Raw genomic sequence first — 24,035 nt, 5'->3', positions numbered from 1 at the left:
GTAACGCGATGGATTTTTAGTATAGAACATCGGAGGGCCGAGAACTTAGCGCGTAGAAGGGCCTCTAAGTGTTCGGTATATTGCGACAGTATAGTATTGTCGTATTATCGTAGGGGAGGGCAAAAGCTAGCTATTTGCGACGGTTTGTTTTTAGGCTTATAGGAGGAAGAACCCTTAGAGTACCTGAATTGATGCCTAGCCGTGCACCTGCCTAGCCAACCTAGTAGCCCACCTTCCATCGCGATTCTTCATCTACAAGCCTGTTAGGAGGTAGCTCAGAGCTACTATGTATCGGAAACCTATTCTCTCGCCTGCTACGCGGATGCTTGATATATCATAGTATGTACGCAGACTTGCTCATAAAGAATCGTTAGAGAGATGATCTAAAGTTAGGTCCTATCTCAGACAAAATAGCCCTCCTGAGCTCTAAACGTCAGCGCCAGCTCGTGGAACGATGGAGACCGCAGTAAGAGAAGAAGGATGTGAGATTCGGTTTGACATTCCTCTAGAGCTGCTGGAAATGATTTTCGATGCATGGGTTCCGACAGGACGCGATCGGGATATGACTATGCAACATCTCGCCAAAAGCCTCCTTTTCCTGCCCTTGGAGCTGCGAGAGATGATATACGACTATTGCATACCCGCCGCAGATGAACACAGAATCACAATTACCGATAAAGACTGAAAACGAAAAATCCCTCGCCGCTTTACGAGCCTCCAGTCTCCAAATATCTAGAGAGCTAGCGAATAGAGATAAGAGAGTAGCAACTGGCAAACCGACCCAAATTCATCGTTTCGCCAGAATCAACATGGACACCGCCCCCGGCACGCGCGTACAAGAAGTTCAAAGCTCTGGAAATCGAATTCGATACATACGACGCGCTGCCAGAAAATCTGGGTGTGCCCGGTAGCGATAATCACCAACATCTCCAGCTGCGAAAGATGTCGGAACGATTCGTGGACGGGATTCGGCGCTGCTACAGAGACAGCGAGCTCGACTGCATTGGAGTGAGCTTCAGAAAGAAAGAGCGAGGTCTTCAACCGGTGCTGGGGAAAACGTGAATGCGACTAGGAGGGCACTGTATTCCCTCGCGACAATGTGTCCCTATGACATGAAGAACCAATCCATGTCAGTCTTCGAATACTTGCTTCAAGGGATATGCAAGCGTCCGATTGCCAGGCGTTCTGTGGTCTGGCCTATCGGAGTGATGGATTGCGTGGATGACTGCTACGTCGAGCCAGACGACCTCTTTCCAGATCGCGAGAAATTCTGGGAGTATGACTTTATGGAGTCGTTGTGCGAGAGTCTAGAGCATTGGTTGAGGGGGGTGAGAATTGGTTCACTCCGTGAGATGGTTTTGAGCAGATGGGAAGAAGAGAGGAAAGGTATTCGAGAGCACCTTCCAGCTGCGTGGGCGATGTAATAAGGTCGCCATCATTCTCTCGACCAATTTCACCAGCAGCCAGCACGGGCCTCTGATGCCAACATTATAAGCTCCTGAGAGCGTCTGAGACTCGGAGTCAAGCCAGGTGATACAAGCGCTTGTTCCATGCACTTGGAGCGTACATGGACGAGATAGAGAGGGTGAAAGTCGTTGTCGCGGCGGTACTGCGAGAGTAATTTGTATTTTGTAAAGAATCAATTCCTGCTGTCGGCGAACCCATCAGTGCTAAAGTTTCAACAGGATCAGTGATGAGTGGCCCGCCGTATATTTGAACCAGCCGAAACAAAAATGAGAAATCTCCCTCGACGTCTTCTAGCTTCCACCAGGATTTGGCCAGTGCGAGTTGTGACCGTCTGCGCCCATGTATGCATCGAAGCCACCCTGAGGGTTGTAGATCATGCTATGACTACCTGCTGCATAATCGGTTATGCCAAAATTGTGCATCGGGGGTGAGTTATAGATCATGCCGTTTCCATTCAGTGCACCTCGTTGTGGACAAGGGGACGGTAGCGTTTGGTCAAATCCTTGGGGCAGTCGACTTGGTCTCGCGACTCCTGCTAGACTGGCGGTGAATGTGGCGGAGTTCTGATGTGAAAGGTCAAGGCCGTCACATTTTTAGGCAAAAGAAGTCCGAGCATAGACATGTCGGTGGCTGGTGCGCTACATGTGCTGATGCTTGGCGTAATGGCTGGCTGTGGGGGAAACATGTTCGCAGCAGCAAAATCCAGATCTGCGACAGAGTTCAACGATAAAGTGGCGGGCATGTTTGTGGGCGTAGGAGAGGCACAGAGTGCCATGGAGACCGGGGTGAGACGTACAGTCCGGGATTCTCAGGACTCCATTCACACGCTTGTTCATATCTCCGATTGTCTCCGGCAGCCGTGCCCGTATCTCTTAAGGAGCCGGTAGTGGACGTGGAATATCTCCAGCGAGACTGGGAGCTATACCCCGAGTCATCAGTGCTCGATGAAGGGCTGTCGCTGGAGCAGCTTGTATTGCTGCAGGGCAGATCGAGGGCGGAATCATGATGTGAGCGGCTCGTTGGCGTTGTTGGATCTTCGCACGGTGGCTCATGATGATATCGAGCGGCGAACAAATCGATTTCGCGATCTGGAGCGTTGATTGAGGTTCTCGCCTTGCCATCGAAATAACGATGAGCTTTCGCGTTGCCGGCCATGCTTCCTGGATGTTCACTCGGAGAGTCTGAATCTTCTACGACAACACGAAAAAAGGTGGCAGATCCTGTATGTTCTATTCGACAGGATCAGCATGAAGTCTTCTGCTTCCGTCCAGAAAATGACCCCATTGCCTTCCGGGCGGCCCCTCTCGTCGCAAGGCTGCTCCGACTCCATCGCAACTCGCACGCAACTCGCGGAAGCCCTGCAAGCAGAAGCAGGCCACGCCCTCAGCCCCAGCTCATCCATCAGACTCCGTACTTCACTGCTTGCGGCCACGAGTTGCACGCATCCACTCCTGCCCGACCTGCCACGAATACTGTATTCTCAGAGGGCATGTCAACTCCCTCCGACTCGATTGCATGAGCTCGAAGACTGTCTGGCCATCGCGAGTAGTGTTGTGCAAGTAGCCAGAGCGAGTTCTGCCCTTCCCAAACATGAGTTACCAATTGGGGCACAGCTGTCTATTATGTTTCGTGCATGGCGATAGTGTCTAGATCGGAGACAAGTGGTCGTGTATACTTCGATTGGCTACAATCGTCAAGAGGTCACACTAATAAGGCTGCAGCTAAGGCCGCTTCCCTGCATAGTCTCAGCTGTATTTGGAAGCGGGTAAATACTCAAATGGGACACATTAGCATAGTAATTACTCGGATGGGATCGGATTAGCAATATTGGCTAGCATTTCTTAAATGGGAATATTCTAGTATATTGGTATAGACATTGGCATAGTAATCACTCGGATAGTAAACATTAGCATAGTAATTACCTATACAGCATTATACTATTTTCATTAATTTCTATATTTATAGAGCCTTGCTAAGTGTATAGAAAAGCGGCAAAGAGAATTACACTCCAAGTAGTATACTCTAAATATCTTCTAACTAGGTACGTAGGTAGTAGATAGAAGGATATTACTAGGGAGTAGGGGAGGGAGTTAGGGAGTAGTATATAGGACGGGTAGACATAAGAAAGAGATCTAAGACATTTATATATCCGTAGCGAGTATCTATAAATATACAAATTCTACCGATACTAACATCCTTCTACTTTAGCCTAGTTAGTACTTAAGAGATATTATCGAAGCTAGCGGCAAGTAGTCTACTCTCTCGAAGGCCTAGTAGTAGCTACGTATACGCTAGATATAGTAGAAGTCGTTAGTCGAGTATTAAGAGGATGTCGTATACTATTTCTATATTCGTAGCCGCTCGCTACGAATATAGAAATAATATATTATTTCCGTTATAAACCCTATATATTAACGCCTGCCTTTACTTTAAATAGGAAACTCAATCGACCCGTTTCCCTTTAATCGTTCGTTCTACTATTGTTATTAGTTAGTAGGGTTAGGTACGGTTATATTCGGGTAGAACTTACTTACAACTATTGTCGTATAGAGCAACAATTACTATATCTATAGTAGTTGCTACTAAATACAGAAATCCTAATTACTTTACTCGAGTAATATTACTTCGCTATAGCCTATAGCTAATTACTAATCGCCTAATCTAAGCGTAAGCCCTATACTAAGCCTTACTGTTATATTAATAATAGAATAATAGCGATAGGACTCTCTCGATAGTATAACTTTCTACCGTTTCTTCTTCTTCCTCCTCTTCCTTTCTTTCTATAGATATCGTATATACCCTCTTACCCTTGCCTACGACAATACCTTATATATAAGAACTACGTTAACGGTATAGAAAGTAATATAGGCGGCCCCTTCTTCTCGCCTACGGGTACTAGTTACCCTTTCTTTAGCTAGGTATAACTAATCGCTCTTTATTAAAAGCAAGAAATTAAGGACTAATATACCCTTAGAGCTCCGACGCCTACCGCCGCCGCACTAGCCGCCGCGCTATCCTATAAGTTTAAGTTTCTAGCTATTCGCGAGTCTAGAAGACAGTTATACTAATCGCTTACTTAGTCGCCGCGCCGCCGAGCATTTAGCTGCCGCCGCTACCGCCCGCCGCTTAGTTAATACTACTCGGTTCCGGGCTGCGCTCCTACTCCTACGCTAGCGCCGCTAGTAGTAGCAGTAGCAGTAGTAGCAATAGTAAGAAGAGTATAGACCTATCGAGTTTATTCGTTAAGTTCGTATATACTAATAGTCTATATAGCGACTAAATTATAGTCGATACTAGTAGTAACGACGAACAAGTCTTATAAGTTCTAGCTTTCTTTCTTCTATCGATTGTCTAACTTAGTTAGAGCTTATTATTCTAATATATCGATATATAGGTAGAACGACGGCTATATCGTCCTACCGCCTAGCGGTAAGGAAACTCTAATATATATCTAATTTAATTAACTATTTAAGCTTTATAGTATACTAACCTCGGTATATAGTAACGACGACGACGACGACGACGATAATAAGGCTAGGCCTCTCCCTCCTATTACCTCCCTCTCTCCCTCCCCTCCGCCTACTACCGCTGCCCTACCTGCCGCTACCCCGCCTACCGCCGCCGCCTTTATACTAATCGTCGCGCCTTCTAAGGCACTAACCTTCCTAGGTAAGACCCTAGCCGACCGCGCTAGCACTAGCACTAGTACTAGCACTAGTACTAGCAAGAAGCGCCGCGTTAGTCGTCTAGCGAAAGCTAGTAGGAATGTTATAGTACTTTGCCGCCTAATAGCCGTTAATTAGTAGTAGTCGGTACTAGAGAGTAAGTAGCTTTATATATTAATCGAACTAGTATATATTATGCTCTTGCTAATAATATCTTAGTATTCGAAGGCCGCTAGAAGATCTAGTCGCATATCGGCCGTATTATAGAGATCGCTAGCCGCCGCCGCCGCCGCCTATATCTCGAGTATATTCGGTCGGGCCTTAAGTGCTACGAATACGCGACCGATGCCTTCGGCAAGTATCGCAAGTATACCTACTACATTTAGGCAAATAATCCTTATATAGATCGCGCGTCGCCGCCTTGCCTATCGTCGGATAGCGAGGATAAGGATAATAATAATAATAATGTTAATAATAATAATAATTAAGCGCTAGGTTCTTTATTTCTTTTTTTTTCTTAGTTTAGCTAGTTATAGGTTCTCGAGGCTGCTTTGTCGAAAGACGAGGTCGTAAGACCTCTATAGCACATTATAATAGCGCGCTGCTGCGCTATTTTAAATAAAAGTTTACTATCTAGCGCTAGCCGCCGTTGCTACTAATCGTCGTATCCTCTCTCTCGTCTGCTATTATAGTTAGCTAGTATAGGCTATACTGCATTCCTTATTACACATCTAAGCAGCGCTAATTCGATTGAATTTCTGTATTTAGTTAGCTATATACCCGCTAGTGCCCGCAGTTATCGACTAATAGCGAATTTCTATATCCGTAGGAAGGTAATTCTTGTCTAGTATTTCTAGACCTATAGCTATTATATCTAGTGCCGCTACTACCTAGACTTGTTACTTAGCTCCTAATCTGCTACTAGTTGTCCTAATCTTAGGCTATAGCTGCTCGTAATCTAGTTGCTTGCTACTTGCCCCTCGATATTAATACCGATAGTTTGGATTTTCCGTATTTATAATGTCTCTACTACAGATATAGAAAATCCAAACACGTTATTATTATTGCCTAAGGCGATACTACGCTAGTAACTATTTAACTATCCCTTTTTCGAGCTCTTTTAAAAAGAGCACTAATACTCTCCTTCTTAGTAGCAGTCCGAATATTAGTGCGCTAAAACCGCTCCTCTAGGGATGCCTTATCGCTAAACAGCGCAGCTATTATACTACGGTATTGCTCGTTAGCTAGGAAGATATTTATCTCTATATTTAGCGCAAACTATATAGTCTAGCCTTCTTGTTCCTTATATAGGAAGCCCTAGGCGTCCTTTGTAATACATCGTCGTCGCTTAGTACGTACGCTACGGGTATCTGTCGCCGGTAGCTATATAGGATATTGCTAGTATATACTAGTTATCCTAACGCTAAGACGACCTACAAACTTGTAGATATTGCTATATACCTCTTTAACTAAGCCTAGCTTTAAGTCTATATCCTATTCGTCTATCTCGTATAATCTATATATATCGTCGGAGTTCGAGTTCGTATATAGTAGCCCTACGATTATATCGGCGAATGCTCTTTAAAATAATAAGGCTTCCTCGTCGTCGGTAGGCTCGAGAGATTAATAGCTAGATTCTGCCTTATATTAGATATTCCGCGCCTATATAACTATACGGCCTACGTTAGGAAAACAACTAAGGACTATAAGCTAGCTTAATACTATACTACTATATAGGTTGACTTAGATCGGGAGTAGCCCTCTCTAGATTCTCTCGATATAAACTAGTAGAGGGATGTTATCGCGTATTATATTATCGTATAGATATTTAAATTCTTCGATAGTAGTCTTTTTAATAATACGCGTACCGTATTTCTGTCCTTGCGTAGACTTTGCCTTACTAGATATATAGGCTATAATAAAGTGCTCGAGCTATAATCTAATGCTTACGCTTAGTAAGTCTAGTCGCCGCTGTACTATGTTCGCTACTTCGTCTATAACCCTTTAATTATAGATTCGCTCTTCTTCTTCTTTTTACTATCGAGCTCGATATTCTTCTATAGATGTTTGCATTTTAGCTATATAGGCTTCTCTACGGGCTTGTATCTAAGCCTCTAACTAGGCTACCCTTGTATCTAACTCGGTATCCGCTTATAGCCTCTTAGCCTGTTTCTTCTTAATAAGTAGTTTATTAGCTTCGGCCTTCTATTGCTATATAACGCCTACTTTCTTCTCTACTTGCGTTAGCTTAGTAAACTTGTCCTCTATAGTAAAGCCGAGTCTCCGCTCGTTTTCCGTAATTATAGCTCTAGTATCCTCGAGTGTAAAATAACATCTCTAACTTCGAGGGACTACTTAGACACTAGTACAGGACGCTGCTATACTCTGTTGTACTATTGCGGCGCGAGTTATAGTAGTTGTCTTTACCCGTTTCTATAGGCCTAGACTAGTACTAGACGTATATACCTTTCGCTTCTTCGTAGCATTCTATAGACGGACTATTAAGTATCTAGTTAGCTTCTTCTTAGTAGTAGCATAGAACTTGTCTATTATCGCTACTAACCTCTGCTAAGAAGTAGCTATCCGGCTAATTCCCGACCGTACTATCTCTAGCCCTGCCTCTTCCTCTTATTATACTACTCTCGTCGACGCTTATTTATTTTGCTGCCTAACTTTGTCGAACTGCTTACTCGTAGACTTACGGGCCTTCGTAGCAGTAGCTTAGTTAAGCTTCTTCTAGCGTTTATTCGCTTTAGCTACTACTAGATCTTAGTCGACTTATATAGGAGGAATGCCTTTACCGATAGAGATACTAGACTCGGATTGCTAGAGGGCTTTAGCTATAAAGCGATCGCGATATGCCTATATATCTCGAGCGGTTATAGCCTTAAATTGCTTTAGTATACGTCTCGTAAACATTGTATCGTTATCCGAGAAGTAATCCTTATCTTTACTAGCCTCTTATCTAAGTTCCCTACGCGCTTAGCGGTTAGTATTGCTTATATTAACTTCCTTTCGGTACCGCTAGATATAGAAGTCTACCCTATTATAGATAATAGATTGCTCGAAGCTAGATAATCGTAATATCTCGTATCGGATACTATCCTTATCGCTCTTGTTACTACTTAATAGCTTGCCTATACTATAGGTGTTTTCTTCTTCTCTATTGCTGCTACTACCGCTGCTATCGCCGTTATCGTCTAATTCTATAATATATAGCGTACCGTCGTAGTTAATCCGCCGTCGTTTAGGTTGTTTACCCTTCTGTTTACGTTTGTCGCTAATAGGATGCTCGCTAGTCCTACGCCGCGCGTATATCTTCTTTGTATAGCCCTTGCTATCGAGTCTATACTCTTTGCAAATAGAATACGTCTTTGTAGGCCCGGCCTTCCCGCTTTTAGACCTTAGCTTACGCTTCTTGCGCTTACGAGCCTTCTTAGGTCGACCCTTAGTCTTTACGAGTAGTAGAGGTTTAGTAATGCTATCGGCTGAAATCTAGTTATATATTATTAGGTATAGGATCCCTAAGTAGGTGTCGAGGTATAACGCCTAACTATACGCTTCGTGTATATAATCTTCTAGGTCGTTCGAGATTAAAGGCTCGTTCTTAAAGTAGCGGATAGCGATATACGTATATTCGTACGGCATTCGCCTATCCTAAAATGCCTTATAGCTATATGTTCGTATATTAAGATCAACGATGTAAGACTCTTTCGATGCGCTACTCTTAATTACTACCTTACTAGCTACCGTTAGTAGACAATTCTACCTAGAGCGCGATTTGTATAGGTATCGCTACTGTTCCTCTCTATAGTAGTCTAACTAGCGAATTAACCGGAAAGTACGCTGCCGTCTTTCGTAATTCTCGACTATTAATCTCTCCTATATTGCTTAGTAATACTAGAATACGGTTATCTCGCGCTCTGCTAGGAATTTGTTGTTTATAGACTCGGAATTGTTCGAAGTTAGGTATCTAAACCGAGGGTATTCCTCTAGTAGGGCGTAATATATTGTCTACCGAGACGTATTAATGCTTTCGAAGTATAGCTCGAGTTCTACTACCTCTCTAGCCCGGCCCTTGCGCTTTTCCTATAGTATCTCGTATAGCATTGCTAACTTCTTAGCCTTAAAAGGAATCTCCGTTGCGATCGTAGCGAGGTAGCGGATAGCATTTACGATCGCAGGGCCGAAATGCTCCTCGAAGTTCTCTACTAGATGCTATATATAGTAGTAGTAATGTATACGACGCCTACTATATACCTTAGTTACTGCAGGAATTAAGCCTTTCTACCGATCGCTAATAAGGGCCCTATATTCTATAGTAGACATTTCGTCTATAATTTGCAATTGTTCCTTAAAGTACTTAAGAAACTAGGACTAGGTTTCTTCTAACTCGGAACGTAAACAGCACTATACTATAATATATACTTGGTTCTTAGCGTTAATGCTAGCGATAATAAGGATAACGCTACCGTATATACTAGACATATAGCCACTATTAAGGGTAAGTAGCTTACGCAGATATCGAAAGCTACGTAGGCGTACGTATAGGAATATAGCAGATACCTAATGTCGATCCTTATAGTCTGTCTATAGAGTATAGAAAGCTCTAGTATATATATTGTCTATACCTTATGTTCTATCTATTGCGTTAAATAGTAGTCTAATCTTCTGCTACGACTCTTGCTCTAAGCTAACAAGTTTATTCAAATACCGTCTCTTTATCCGAAATGCTTATATATAGCTAATCTTATTAAGATACTAGTTCTACTCCGCGCGTTAGAGTTAATTTAGTGCGAGTCGCTAATCGGCAGTAATAGCGTCGATATAGTACTTAAAGAGTAGACCTACTCTATAGTTCCTCGGATTCTTATAGTATATTGCTAGAGAGCATTCGTGTTCCTTAAGGACAAATACCTAGACCTCCTTTCCGTCGACCCCCTTCCTATTATAGCGGAGTAAGACCTTAAACATATATTAATTCCGCCTATCTATATCGGTTATATAGTACTAGCGATTGCTTAGATAGACGTACTCTTTGCGGGTTAGCTTAGATAATCTTGCAAATGAAGCCTAACCTCTCTATACTATATACTAGTCGAATGCCTTTACTATAGTCTATATATCTAGATAGTATTAGTCTTAGGCAAGTAGAGGAGGGGCTAAGCCTCTAAGCGTCGACAGTGTATTTATACTCGTAGGAGGGAAGTATTCTAGTGCCGGGATTAGCTCGTCTAGTCGTAGGGTTAGTAGCTGTTATAGTTATCGCGTTGTTATAATAGTAACGAAGTGTACAGAGGACGCGACATAGTTATTTAACGTATTTAATATAGAATTAGGTAAGAATTAGCCTAGGTCTTAGCTAGCCTACTACTCTATCTCCTCTACCGTGTTCGTATCCTTCCTATAACGCCGATACGACGCGCTAATATAGCTAATAACGCGCCGAAAGCTATATCGACAGTATCGAGATATACGATTACAACCCTAGAGCTATTACTATAGGCCGAGCTAGCTAATTTCTACCTAGCGCTACTATTAGCATTATTCTACCTTAACGCAGTGTTTCTAGACTAGACGCATACTATAGATACACTCTACCGAGATATAATTAGTATATAGGAATATAAGGAAGCATTTATTGCTTTATACTAGACAGGTCTCGTCTAGAGATTCGTATACAAACTAGACTCTAATTATGCGATAAACATTATCCTAGTAAAGTAGGAAGACGGCGTCCGGGTCGTCTATTTTACGGATTATTCTTCTTCTTGTATAGCGGTAGCAGCGAGTCCTCGGTGCCCGAAATTCGTACTAGGTGCGATATACGTCGATATAGTCTAGGTATATAATGCCTTTATCTATTAGGTTATACTTCCGAAGGGATAGGCGAACACGACGGAAATATATAATATAGCGCCGCGGAGTATTTTATCGCACCTAAAGCTTAGATATAGCCGATCGAAGGACTATATATTTCGTATTATTATCCGGTATTAATACGAATACGAAGGGAGTAGTGCTAAAGTTCGATAGTTTATAGAGTATATATATAGAGTCTAAGTGTTATATAAGTAGGCGAGGCGTAGCCGAATTTCTATATTCTAAGCGACTTACTATAAATATAGAAATCTATAACTCGACCTAATACTCGGTCCTAGATTATACCTAAACTAGTATCGTTATATTACTAACGATAAAGCTAAATCGGCTTTAAGTAAGCGCAAGCAAGCGAGGCGTAGCCGAATTTCTATATTCTATACAATTAAAACTCGATATAATACTCGGTCTTAGATTATACCTGAATTAGTGTCGTAATATTACTAGCGACAAAGCGGAACCGGCTTTAAGCAAGCGCAAGCAAGCGAGGCGTAGCCGAATTTCTATATTCTATACAACTTGCTATAAATACAGAAATTTAAAACTCGATATAATGCTCGGTCTTAGATTATGCCTAAACTAGTATCGTTACGTTACTAACGACAAAGCTAAACTAGCGTCGTTACGTTACGTCCTACTATCGAAACCTAACGATACTAAGACACCGTTATTACTTAGCCGCCAACTAAGACTATAACTAAAGAGCTATACGCTAAAGCCTACGCCGACGGCAAGCGTCTTATAACTAAAGAGCTATACGCTAAAGCCTACGCCGATAGCAACTAAGACTACGACTAAGACTACGACTAAGACTAAGACTATAACTAAAGAGCTATGCGCTAAAGCCTACGCTAACGGCAAGCGTCCTATAACTAAAGAGCTATACGCTAAAGCCTACGCCGATAGCAACTAAGACTACGACTAAGACTACAACTAAAGAGCTATACGCTAGCGCCTATAAAGACCCTAACTAAGCGCAGTAGCATTCAGATTCCGTAAAGAGCAAGAGTAGAATTTAGTAAGAGCAGTATAGTTTTAGTAAGAGCAGTATAAGTTTTAGTAGGTTTTAAGAATAGTAGCATAGATTTTAGTAGGTTTTGAGAAGAGCAGTATAGATTTTATTAGTTTATTAGACAAGTAGTATAGATTCCTAGCTAGAGGACCGGGCTTTTAGTCGAGGCACTATTAGCCCTAGCAGTACTAGAAGGGCTAGCAGTGCTAGTAGTAGCATATTCGGTAGATCTCCGTAGCCCTATAGCGTAGTACATTTGCCGCCTTACTTCTAGCCCTTACTACTATACTAGCTGCCTTTAGACGGCGAAGGCGGAGGTGTCTCCCCTAGATAATTCCTCTATATCCGCCTATACTGTTCGCGCCCCTTCTACCGCTACCTCTCTTCTTCTGCTATACGCTCTCGGTTGATTGCTGCTTAGGCTTTAGCCTCCGTACCTAGACTAACTTAGGTGCCGCTAGAGCCCTACCGAACAGCTCTCTATATTTCGGCGTCGATTCGGGCTACCCGGGCCTAAAGATCTCGTATATTTAGTAAAAACATTAGCGATTCAATAGCTGTCTTATAAGGGCTGTCTTAGTAGCTGTCTTAGTAAGGGCTGTCTTAGTAAGGGCTGTCTTAGTAAGGGCTGTCTTAGTAAGGGCTGTCTTAGTAAGGGCTGTCTTAGTAATAATATAGAGTATAGAGAAGTAACGAATGCTTTATACCTCTAGAGAATGCTAACTGCGACCTAATGTTTGCTACAAATAACCTCTATACTAGCAATTAAAAATAACCTCGAAGCTAGCAGTTATAGGCATACTATTACGTATTACCTAGAGACACCGCATATCGCCTACTAGCAACTAGTATACTGCAGCAACAAACCTGCGTAGCATAGACGGCCGTATTATTAGACAACGGTAGCGAAGATATTATATCCTATAAATACAGAAATTCGCTATTAGTCGATAGATGCGGGCACTAGCGGATATATAGCTAACTAAATATAGAAATTCAATGTTAATTGAAAGCCGTAATAGCTAACCCTTAACTTCTTTAACAACAAAGGACAGTACTCGCAGTATCGCTAGCGAACGCGGAATTAGTGTATTAAGAGAGCTATACTACGGATATAGAAATTCGATTTTCAGCCGCCCCCCTATTAGTATTACTATCTATTTAACCTGGTTATATTAAAAGGGTTAAGAGGTAGGTGTTTTAGTTATATTAAGAGGGTTAAGAGGTAGGTGTTTACTAGCAGCGGATGTTATTAAATAGCCTATACCTTATTATTAGATAAAAATACAAGAGGAGGTATAGATATATCTCTAACTCCGCCGCCTTCTTTATAGCTAACTACCGCTGCCTCCGACAGCTAACGAACTACCGCCGCCTTCTTTATAGCTAATATAGTATTAGCTAGTAACCGGCCCTATACCTATAGGCTAGTTTTGAGCCTATATAAGAGGCCTCCTTCTACAGAGTAGACAGATTACTAACCTCGTATAGCATATTGTTTATGTTACACTTCTATAATGCCTATGTTATAGGGCTCTAGTTATTAGCCTAAGCGATAGTCTCGTTATCCTATCTTGCTAAACATAGCTGCCCGTATTGCTATAGGTTATATTACCCTTAGTAGCCTATACTATTGCTATAAGTAGTAGTAGTAGTATTAGTTTCCGTCCTTTATTAGAGCCGAAGGTAGGGCTATCTCTTTATATCTAATAGGTTCGGGTGTGTTAAAGGTAGTCTCTAGGCACGAATAGCTATAACCGAAGCGAGGGCACGATAAGAGCCTACGATACGGACGATACCGAAGTATCTTAAGGGGCTATTACGACAAGTAGAGAAACCTCTTAACGAGGGCATCGCTTTAACCCCGAAAAGCTGCAAACCCTTAGGACTGTTACAGCTTAGGGCCTAGTCTATAACTATAGCTAGCTTCTAAGGACTCGGCTCCGGGTCGAAGACCTATTTAGTACCGCTTGCTCGAGATAAGCTACCGCCCGCCTAAGGAGGAGATAGATTAATTACCTATCGGCCTTGCTTAGTTTACTAAGACTATCTATACGATAGCAATTTCTAGATTATAGGTCGGATACCTAGACAGTTCCCCTATTAACCGGGTAGATTGTTTCGGGATTCGCTGCCTCGTTCGGATAGTGCTTAGCCTTCTACTAGAAAAAGAAGGTCCCTACCCCCCGCCTAGCTAAAGGAGATAACGATAGTTAGTAAAGTAGCTAGTTTCTAGGATCTAGGTATAAATAGAGATTGCAGTTCCTTCCTCCGAGCGGCTTTTATCTAAATTTACTAAATTGAAGCTCCTAGGGGTGTCTAGGCGACCCCTAGGAGGCTAAACTCTAATACTACCCTAGGGGTAATATTAGAAGAAAACAGCCTAGTATACTATTTTCTCGTATAGCAATATCGAAACAAGCTAAACCTACAATATATACTAAAAACACTTTCCTATAGCATTTTATTTTAACTACTTTATAATAATCGAATAAGCTCTAGCGAAAGCGAGTATTACGAATTAGCGGAATCTTCGGAATCTAATAACCTACCGGACCCTATTAACGAAGAAATCAGGCGACGACCAGTTGTTATAAGCGCTATCGAACTAGGGGCTATCGAGCCTTCTACGCCCGAGGCTCTCTATAATGTCGTTATAAAGATAATTTAAGGGCAAACTAACCTTCTCCGTTAGAATAGGCGTCGCCCGCTAGAGCCGGGAAGTAGTAGGAACCCTTTATTCGAAGGGTAGAACGCTACGGCGTACGTAGAACGCTTTAAGAACAACTTAACCGAGTACGGACTCGAAGAGGAGTCGGACTAGTACAAGGTCCGGTCCCTTACGAGGACTACTATTACTAAGCTTTACCGAACCCTTAGAACCCTAGTTAGCTACCTAGAAAAGGACGACAAGTCTAATACCGACTAGGAGGTCTTTAAATAGGCCTTTATAAGGGAGTATCGGGATCGCGATAGCCGTCGTATTAAAGGCAGTCGTACGTAGCTTAAGAACCTCTATATAGAGAGGCGCACTAAAGATAACGACCTAAAGGAGTATATCCGCGAGTTTATTAAGTTAGCGGACGGCATTAACTAGTAGGACCTCGAGAATTCTTAGAGAACGAGGCTACTCCTTAAAGGATTACCGTAGTCTATAGCTAAGCGTGTCTTCCGTTGCTACAAGCTTAGCGAAGCTAATCCCGAGACCTTTAGGAAGTATAAAGAGGTTCTAGAGGCTGTTAAGGACGATATTAATAGCTCCGCCGATGCGAAGAAGTTCATTTACAGCGAGGATAGGAATAACCTAGCTTAGGTAAAGAGCGACGCCTCGGGAAGCAGAGGACCTAAGTTCCTTCCTAAGTCGTAGAGCGGTCCTAAGACCGTAACTCCTACTATTACTAAGCACTCTTAGGACGTTACGGACTTAGCTAAGTCCCTAGCCTAGCTTAACCTTAATGCGAAAGCACTATAGCGAGTTAGGGAGGTTATTAATACTAGTATACTAAAGGATGTGCTACTAGTCTACTAGATTTCCGATCCTAACTACCCTAAGGCCCCTTTAGTTAACGTCTACGCTATACGAAAGATCTATTCTAACTTAGATAGCAAGTGCTAGATATACGGTAGTTTTAAATATGTTTAATTAGACTACCCTATCTAGAAAGAGCTTCTTAAGAGGAAGCTCGTTATATAAGTAAATAGTCGGTTCTACTATACCGACACCGGCGATAAGATTAACTTCGAGTAGGATCGTAGAGCCCCGAAGCTGCCTTAACTTAGGAGTCTTCTAGAGAAGAAGTATAGTAGCAAGATCGAGTTTAAGGATACTAGGAATAGTACCCTCGCCGCTATTGCTAAACGAGAAACTTAGAAGGTTAGGGCAAAATAGGTTAAGGAGCGGAGCAGTAACGGTACTACTAAGCCTATTAAAGTTAACTTTGTGTCTTAGGACCCGGACGCAGTTACTAATGTTTACGCGGTTACTAAGAACAGTATAGATGTCTACGCTACTATAAGGTCCTAAACTCAGTCGTCCTAAACCTAGTCCTAGGGCAAGGGTAAGAGCCCGTAGAACCCTACCCGCCCTAGTGCGGCAGCCCCTACTAGGATACTTAAGAAGCAGGCAGCTAATAAGGCTAAGAAACAGCGAGAATCAGTCGCTAAGACTAAGACACTCTAGATAGCTAAAGACCGTGTAACCCGAGCTAGTATAGCTACTCCGGAGGTCCTAGAGACTCTAGATATCGATATAGAGGATAATACTACCGACCTTAGTAGTACCCTAGGCCTAGCTAACCCGCTAGCCTACAAACGAAAGTTAGCCGACCTAAAGAGCTTTCGCTTTAATAGGTATATAAAGAAGTATAGTGCCGGGCCTACTAACTCTTACGATATAAAGGCAAATGCTCTCTTCTAGGCTTTATAGTTCCTAGACCTTAAGTCTAACGTGTCTATAGGAGAGCTTCTAGTATACGGTTTGCCTACTAACCTGTTCTAGAGCTAGATTCCTAACGATGCTACCTTTATAAAAGACCTTATAGCCCTCCGACGCAAATAGAGGCGAGAGGACTATATCGACGTCTCTTCCCTATAGTTCCTTCCTAAATTTTTAGGGGCTAAGGAGTTAGTAGAAGGCGAATTAGTAACCTACGAGAGCTAGGAGACTATCGACGATACTAACGAAGAGGGGATTAAGGAGATAGGCCGAGGGGATAGTAATAATACCGACCCTACTTCGGTTTTAGTTTCTATTAAGGCTATCCGATTTACTAGCTAATAAATCGGTCGAGCGGGACCTCCTCGACCTAAGGAGCTTTACTCTATCCCTAATAATATAGACCTTTCCGTAGTTACCCGTTCCTTCGCCGTCGTTCCTACTATCTATATTTAAGTTACTATCGGAAGCTATAGTTAGTAGTTGCTAGCAATGCTTAATAATAGTTTAGAGTCACTTATTATAAGTAAGCGCTAGGCTAAACAGCTCCGACTGCTAATAAACAGAGATATTTCCCTTAGTATATAGGGAGTAAATAGGGAGGTTGCGCTAGTAGGTACCTACTATAATGTTATAGTAGACGCTTTCGGCATATACTTTTCCTTTACCTTCTAAATTGCCGCTAACCCGAACACGCTAATTATTCTAGGTCGTCTATAGTCTTATATAACCCGGGGTGTCTAGTACAACTACGACGATAGCTCCTAGGAAGGAACTATCGCTAACTAGAAGGGTAACCGAGTCGTATTTACTAGTTATATCGGAAACACTAGCTACAAGTCCTATAAGGATATCCTTGCTACTTCTAAGCGCTCTTCGGGAAACGCTATAGCGCGGTTATAAGACCGGCAATCTACGCTATAAGTTAGTATAGCTTAAATAGGTTATATCTAGAGGTGCGCCGCTCCGTACGTTAAGGCAAGTTTCTAGGCTCTATACTAAGGAGGCGAATGCTCGAAGCGATAGCGAGTATAACAACACGGCAACGATAACCTAGTATACGAATCTCGGTAATAATGCTATCGCAATTATCGCCGCCGGAAGCGGATCTACCCGAGCCCGAATCCGAACTAACTAATTAGAGCGCCGATCGAATAATACCCCGGGAGTGTTATTAGGAATCTAACGTTTTCGCCGGAATTATAAATTAGGACTACTAGCTATATACCTACCGACTTAAGGAGACTTCTAATAAAGTTTACGCGCTGTTCTATTGCGCTAATCTCCGGGCCTAACGTTAAAGGGAGAGGGCTCGGGTATTACGAGCGGTTAGTATATATACCCTATATAAGAGGGTAGCTAACAAGATTAAGCCCGTAAAAGGCAGCGTATATATAACTAATAGGTCTAATCCTAGCGGAAATCCTAACTAGCGACAAAAGTGCCTTAACCGCGAAGCGATATTAACACCTAGGGATAGTCCGTACGACTAGAGGTATATTATAAAAAAGTTCTCTACTATTCCTAGGGGTTTAAGGCTAACGCCGGAGAGACTAGCTAAAATCAAACCTAGCATCGAGCTTTCGGATCTTAAGCTAGATTTGCTATACGAGCTTCTATACAACCGCGAAGCCGTATTAGTATATAACTTTACGTATCTAGGTAGGATTAACCCGGAGGTTGCCCCTCTATAGAGGATCCGAACGATCGAGTATAAGCCTTAGGCTTACCTAGGGTTTAAGCTAAACCTAAGCCTAAGAGGTATAGTTAAGGACATAATACGGCAGCGTATAAAGGCTAGCACCTTAGAGCCTTCCTATACCTCGTATCGCAATCTATACTTCCTAGTTTAGAAGAAGACAGCTCCTAGGGAACTAAAGAAGTACCGGCTAATTAACGCTGCCTAGAAGTTTAACGCAGTTACGATTAGAGATGCTAATCTTCCTTCGGAGACTAATAGGTTCTTAGAAGCCTTTGCTAACTGTATAGTAGCTTCGCTAGTTAATGTGTTCTCGGGCTACGACTAGATACCTCTCTACCCTAATAGTAGAGACCTAACTAGTTTCGAAACGCCTCTTAGACTATACCGACAAACTACCCTTCCCTAAGGGGCGACTAACTTAGTAGCCTAGTTCGTGCGTATTATAAACTAAGTCCTCGCGGCTTATATTTCTTATACTACGATGCCTTTCCTTAACGATATCGGCATTAAAGGGCCTAAAACTAGGTATAATAACGAAGAAGTAGAGCCTAGCATTCGGAGGTTCTTTCTTAAACATATCTAGAACCTCGATAGTATCCTCTGCGACTTAGAGCGGGCTAACTTAATAGTGTATAGGGAAAAGCTTTAGCTCCTATGCAAGTGTATAAACATTGTTAGGTTTGTTACTAACGAGAACGGCCGCTATCCTAACAATATACGGGTCCTAAAGATTGTATCCTAGCTAGACCCTACCTATTAGAAAGATGTCCGGATCTAGCTTAGAGTAGTCTCCTACTTCCGTATCTAGGTCGAAAACTTTGCGTTAGTATATAAGCCTCTATACGCCTTGCTTAAGAAAGATGCAGAGTTTAAATAGACCTCCGTTTACTAAGCCGCTAAGGACAAGGTTACTAAGGCACTTGTTAGCGCGCCTACGCTTACCTCTATTAACTACTTAGAAGGCGTAGGTCTACTAATTGTTGCTATCGACTCGAGCGGGGAAGGCTACGGCGAGATACTAATACAGTGTAATTATAAAGAGCCCTCCTTACGTTACCCTATCCGGTACGAGTCCGGTCTATAGAAACTAATCGAGGCCCGATACGATACTAGCAAGCGGGAGTGCCTTAGTGTCTATAAAGCTCTTAAGAAGTTCCGGCCTTAGCTCTTTAGAGTGTTCTTTCGCCTAGAAGTCGACGCTTAGACGCTAGTCTATTAACTTAACTATATAGCTTCCGACCTACCTAACTCTACGATAGCTCGGTAGGTTACCTAGATCTATTTGTTTAATTTCGACGTCTTCTATATTCCTAGTAAGAAGCATACTAGGCCGGATAGCCTTTCTAGAAGGCCTGCTATAGAAGAGGACATCGCCGAGATAATAGAAGAAGAGGATATCGACGCGGTTATTAACCGTACCTTCTTTACTACCTTCTATATTAACGCTATACCGGTAATTACTAGGCCTACTACTAACGACTAACCTAGTAACTAGCCTAACGAAGACCCTACTACTAATAGCGAGAACTAGGACGATACTAAGGCGGGCGAACCGGGTAGGGATAATATCCTTAATAGGGTCTACTCCGACGACTCCTATAATATCGCCTACTTCCTTACCTATACGAAGAGAGCTCCTAGTCTATTAAAGAGTTAATACCGTCGTATTATTCGCTATTCTCGGAGGTTCCTTATTAAGGATCGTATCCTTTAGCGATAGGCTATAGTTAATATACCGCTCTAGCGTATTATTAACGATCTAGTAGCCCGATAAGAAATCCTTCGTTCCGTTTACGATAAGCTCGGCTACCGGGCGGCGGAGGGTACCTTCGATGTCCTTCGTCGACGCTACTAGTAGGACGGCGTATAGGCTAACGTCTTCCGCTACTATAAGAGCTGTCCTAAGTGTAACTTTAGGAACAGCTACCGACGTCTAGGGGAGCTGCGTATCCCTACTACCTAGTTAGTTAGGGAGCGGTAGTATAGCGATAGGGTCTATCTTAGCCGTAATAACAGCCTATATATTATTCGAGAGGGTCTTTCTCGATAGCCGGAGGCCTATCATTTCTATAAGGGTTGCGGTACTATTAATGCCCGTAATATAGCTACCTTCCTATTTAAGGATCTATTTTGCCGCTAGGGAACACCTTACGAGGTTATCTTAGACAACGCTACGAACAATATAGCTAAGGAGGTTTAAGCGCTACTTGTTTCGTATAGGGCAAAGAACGTTCGCATCTTCCCGTACTATCCCTAGTCGAATGCTATTATTAAGCGCGGCTATCGGTCGTTAATTAATGCCCTATCTAAGATAACTAATAGTAGCGACAGATTAGTTCCTATTTCTACCCGCGTCCTAGCCCTTCTCTAGGCGGACCGAACTACTATTATCGATACGACTAGACTTATACTAGCGGAACTTATAATTAGGAGGGACGCCGTTCTTCCTATTAAATTGTCCTATCGCACGCACGGCGTTTACGATTAGGGGTCTATTCGTACTAGGGCAGATCTTCTTACCCTACGGGCTAAGGCTCTTAAGGATATAACTACGACTTCTTAGGAGGGTCTTACTCGATAACGTCGCCTTCGGGAGGAAGCTAAGCAGTATTTTAATAACTATAATGCTATTAATTAGAAACCTCTAAAGGTTAGCGATATAGTCCTTCTATACCGGTCCGAACTAGAGTATAGTTACTCCTATAAGCTAGCCTTTAAGTAGAAGGGTCCTTATAGAGTAAAGGAGGTCCTTTACTCGGGTTCCGTATACCTTCTTTAGGAGCTAGATAGTGCTACCTTAAAGCACTCTTACCCTCGGGCTAATCTAAAGAAGATCGTTAAGTTACGCGAACCTACCCGCCCTCCGCCGACCGAGGAGGAAGTTAGTGCCTCTATAGACCCTCTACCGTCCTTAGATGCCTATCGGGAGGAGGATCCTACCGCTATTATAGATCCTATTCTGCCTAAGAACTATACCTATCCCTAGATTCGTCTTAGTAAGCTATTAGGAATAACTTAAGAACAAAGGGAGAGTTATATACGGATTAACTATATATAGAGCGTTTCCGATATTGATTCCGATTCTAATAGTAAACTAGACTTCTAGCTATCTAACTCTAACTCCGAGGAACCTAACTAGTCTAGCGATAAAGACCGCCTAGAATTATAGCTAGACGACCCCGAGACTAAATAATCGTATGTCCTTTCCTACCTCTACTACGTTACTATAAGAACCTAAGCAAGTGAAGTCTCCTATTATGCCTTAGCAAGCCTATATAACAATTATATAATGTTATTACGTGTACTGCGGTACTATCTCGCTAGCGCAAAGCCTACTTAGCGTATACGCGGAAAAGCTCGGTCGCTCGTACGGATATACTCGGTTGCCGGCTCGGTATATATGCTATCTATGCGCAGCCTAGTTAATAGTAAACGCTCTGCCCTATTCTAAGAAAGGCACGGTTTAGTTCTACTTTCTACTATAGCGATTAGTAGAGGGTGTTCTATACGTTGCTATATACCTATTTTCTTATAGTTCTAAACCGTCTACCCTTCGTAGCGGCCTATAGAACCCCGAAAGATAAACGTAAGCGATCCGAACGCGCCGGGCGCGGGAAACGCGTAGAGTAATATATTAGGAGCGCCTATAGTATTAGAAAACGACGCGGCGATATAACAAAACGAAGCCGAATATTAGGCGCGCTAAGAAGCGACCCGCCTACGGCTCGAACGATTTCTAGCTAAGCAAGAAGTGCTTAGGCTAGAAGTGTAGGCTTAAGAAGCTAAGCGAGAAAATGCGCGTCTTTATACCCTTAGGGACGCCGGCGATGCGCTAGCTCCGAGTAGCGGCACTACCGGCGAGGGTCCTACGAGGACCCTATCTCTAGGCGACGACGAGGACGAGGACGAGGAAGAATTAGCTAACGAGTCGATTTAGAGGCCTAAATCTTAGAGAGCTAAATCTGTCTCGTATCGACTACCTCTTTCCGGAAGTACGCTAAGCGTAGCCCCTATACCTAGTATAAGCTACGTAGTCGCTAGTCTTGCGGCTATTAAGCCTCGCCTAAAGGAACCTAAGCCCTTTAAAGGCGATACGATTAAGGAGTCGAGGCGATTCCTTAAAGAACTTTCTATTACCTTTATACTGTCCGGAGCTACCTATTATACGGACGAAAGCAAGGTGCTTTATAGTGTTATATACCTCGTAGGCGATGCGTAGGAGCGATAGTATAATAAAAACAGCCTTAAGGACCTATAGAATTATACCTACTAGGACTTTAAAACCTTCTATTAAGACTACGTCGGGGACTCTATAAACCGTATACTAGACGTAACCCTCGAGTATAAGGCGGCCCGTTAGCGTAAGGGACAGTTAGTCTAAAGCTTTACCCTTAAGCTCGTAGTACTCGAAGACTAACTTAGCGACTATAGCGAAGAGTATAGGATCCGCTATCTCCTCGTTAAACTCTAGCCGGCGATTCGTAGCGCGATTATTAAATACTATATAGTACTAACGACGCGTTACGAACTCGTAGAGCTTGCGACGCGTATCGAGACCCCTAATAAGCCGTCTAGTAAACGTAAGGATTGTAACTACGATAAAACCGGAGGTAGTGTAGTAGGGAAACCCGGCTTAGTATAGGTATGCCTACTTGTACCCCCCTCCCCTGTTTTTGTATCCGAATATACATAACTACCTTTATAATTAGAACATACACATACGATACAAGGAGACATAGCTACGACAACATACAGCAAGAGAGACATAGGAAATATACCTAATCTAGCTGTAATGTAGCCCTCCCTACGTCTATTCTCTTCTCTCTAATATTTACAACGCCTTCCCTTCGAAGTATATAATACTACGCCGACCCCTCGCAGTTCACTAAGTACTAGGCCTATAGTATACAGTTCCCTATATATGTACCTCTACTTACGACCTACTCGTCCCGCCTACATTTTCTAGAGCCGAAGGTAGGGCCATCTTTATTTATTTAAAGGTGTAGGTATATATATAGTTAAGAAGAAACGTTTATAGCCTTCGCCTAGAGCGAGGACTACACTACTAATATAATACTACCGCTAAAAAGACCTTAGTAGTATCGAGACGTCCTACTACTAATAAACCGTTACCGACTTAAAGCAAAAGGAATACCGTTACCGACTCAAAGCAAAAGGAAATACTGCTTACGAATGTTACGACTCCCTACCTGTCTGCAGCAGGCGGGACCTTATAAGAAACGACCTATACAGAAAGAAACCTAAGAGCCCGCTATAAGAAACTAGAGATAGGGATACGAAGAACCCCGAAAAGTCGATAGCCCCCTATCCCTTCCGCTAATCGGCGCGAGCCTAACTTAAAACCTCCTTCCGGGCTATTACGACCCTTCCGCGGTGCCGTAATCGGTATATTGCGAGTTAATAAAAATTAATAGGAGAAGAACAAAGGGGGCCTAGAACGGGTATAGCAGGTATGCTAGCTAGCTAGCTAGGTAACATTCGCCGCCCCCTTTATTCTATATATATACGGACTACCGCCTACCCTCCCCTTGCTTCGAGGATATAGACGTAATACGCACTACAAAGTACGCTATAGCCCGTCTACGCTCCCTCCTTACCTTAAGCATACCTAGTAACCTGTCTGATTTTATCGATACTGTATCCTTCCTATTTATTCTAATCGTTTATCGCCTTCTATAAATTGTTTGTTCTATCGACGAAATAAGCTCCTAAGAAAACAATAACAACCCTACCCCGGTAGAGCCGCCTTTATAGGCCCCCTCTAATGCCGGTACCTACCGGGACCTACCTCTAAACTTTATTCGCAACTACCTCGATACTAACTCGGATGCCGAGAGGACTACGGCCTCGGGA

The 24,035-nt window shown here is 42.8% G+C and overlaps 1 protein-coding gene across 1 annotated transcript; it reads right to left on the bottom strand.

Annotated features, from left to right (window-relative positions):
- Positions 1-174: 174 nt before the first annotated feature.
- On the bottom strand, positions 175-12,854 carry MYCFIDRAFT_178978 (uncharacterized protein; the record flags this gene model as incomplete). Its single annotated transcript, XM_007932951.1, is given in 24 exon segments — positions 175-195; positions 233-284; positions 319-356; positions 408-514; positions 547-705; positions 770-894; positions 926-1,047; positions 1,081-1,197; positions 1,227-1,307; positions 1,345-1,442; positions 1,471-1,542; positions 1,574-1,649; positions 1,684-1,742; positions 1,769-2,030; positions 2,057-2,274; positions 2,294-2,305; positions 2,360-2,514; positions 2,540-2,638; positions 2,670-2,873; positions 2,900-2,946; positions 2,975-3,084; positions 3,127-3,151; positions 3,175-3,239; positions 12,848-12,854. The coding sequence occupies 24 exon segments, from the start codon at positions 12,852-12,854 to the stop codon at positions 175-177; spliced, it is 2,331 nt and encodes a 776-aa protein (XP_007931142.1).
- Positions 12,855-24,035: the final 11,181 nt, after the last annotated feature.

This window comes from Pseudocercospora fijiensis (genome assembly GCF_000340215.1).
Source record: "Pseudocercospora fijiensis CIRAD86 unplaced genomic scaffold MYCFIscaffold_9, whole genome shotgun sequence".
Taxonomy (NCBI): domain Eukaryota; kingdom Fungi; phylum Ascomycota; class Dothideomycetes; order Mycosphaerellales; family Mycosphaerellaceae; genus Pseudocercospora; species Pseudocercospora fijiensis.
Note: the sequence above shows the minus strand (reverse complement) of the source record. Positions and strands in the feature narration are given on the sequence as shown.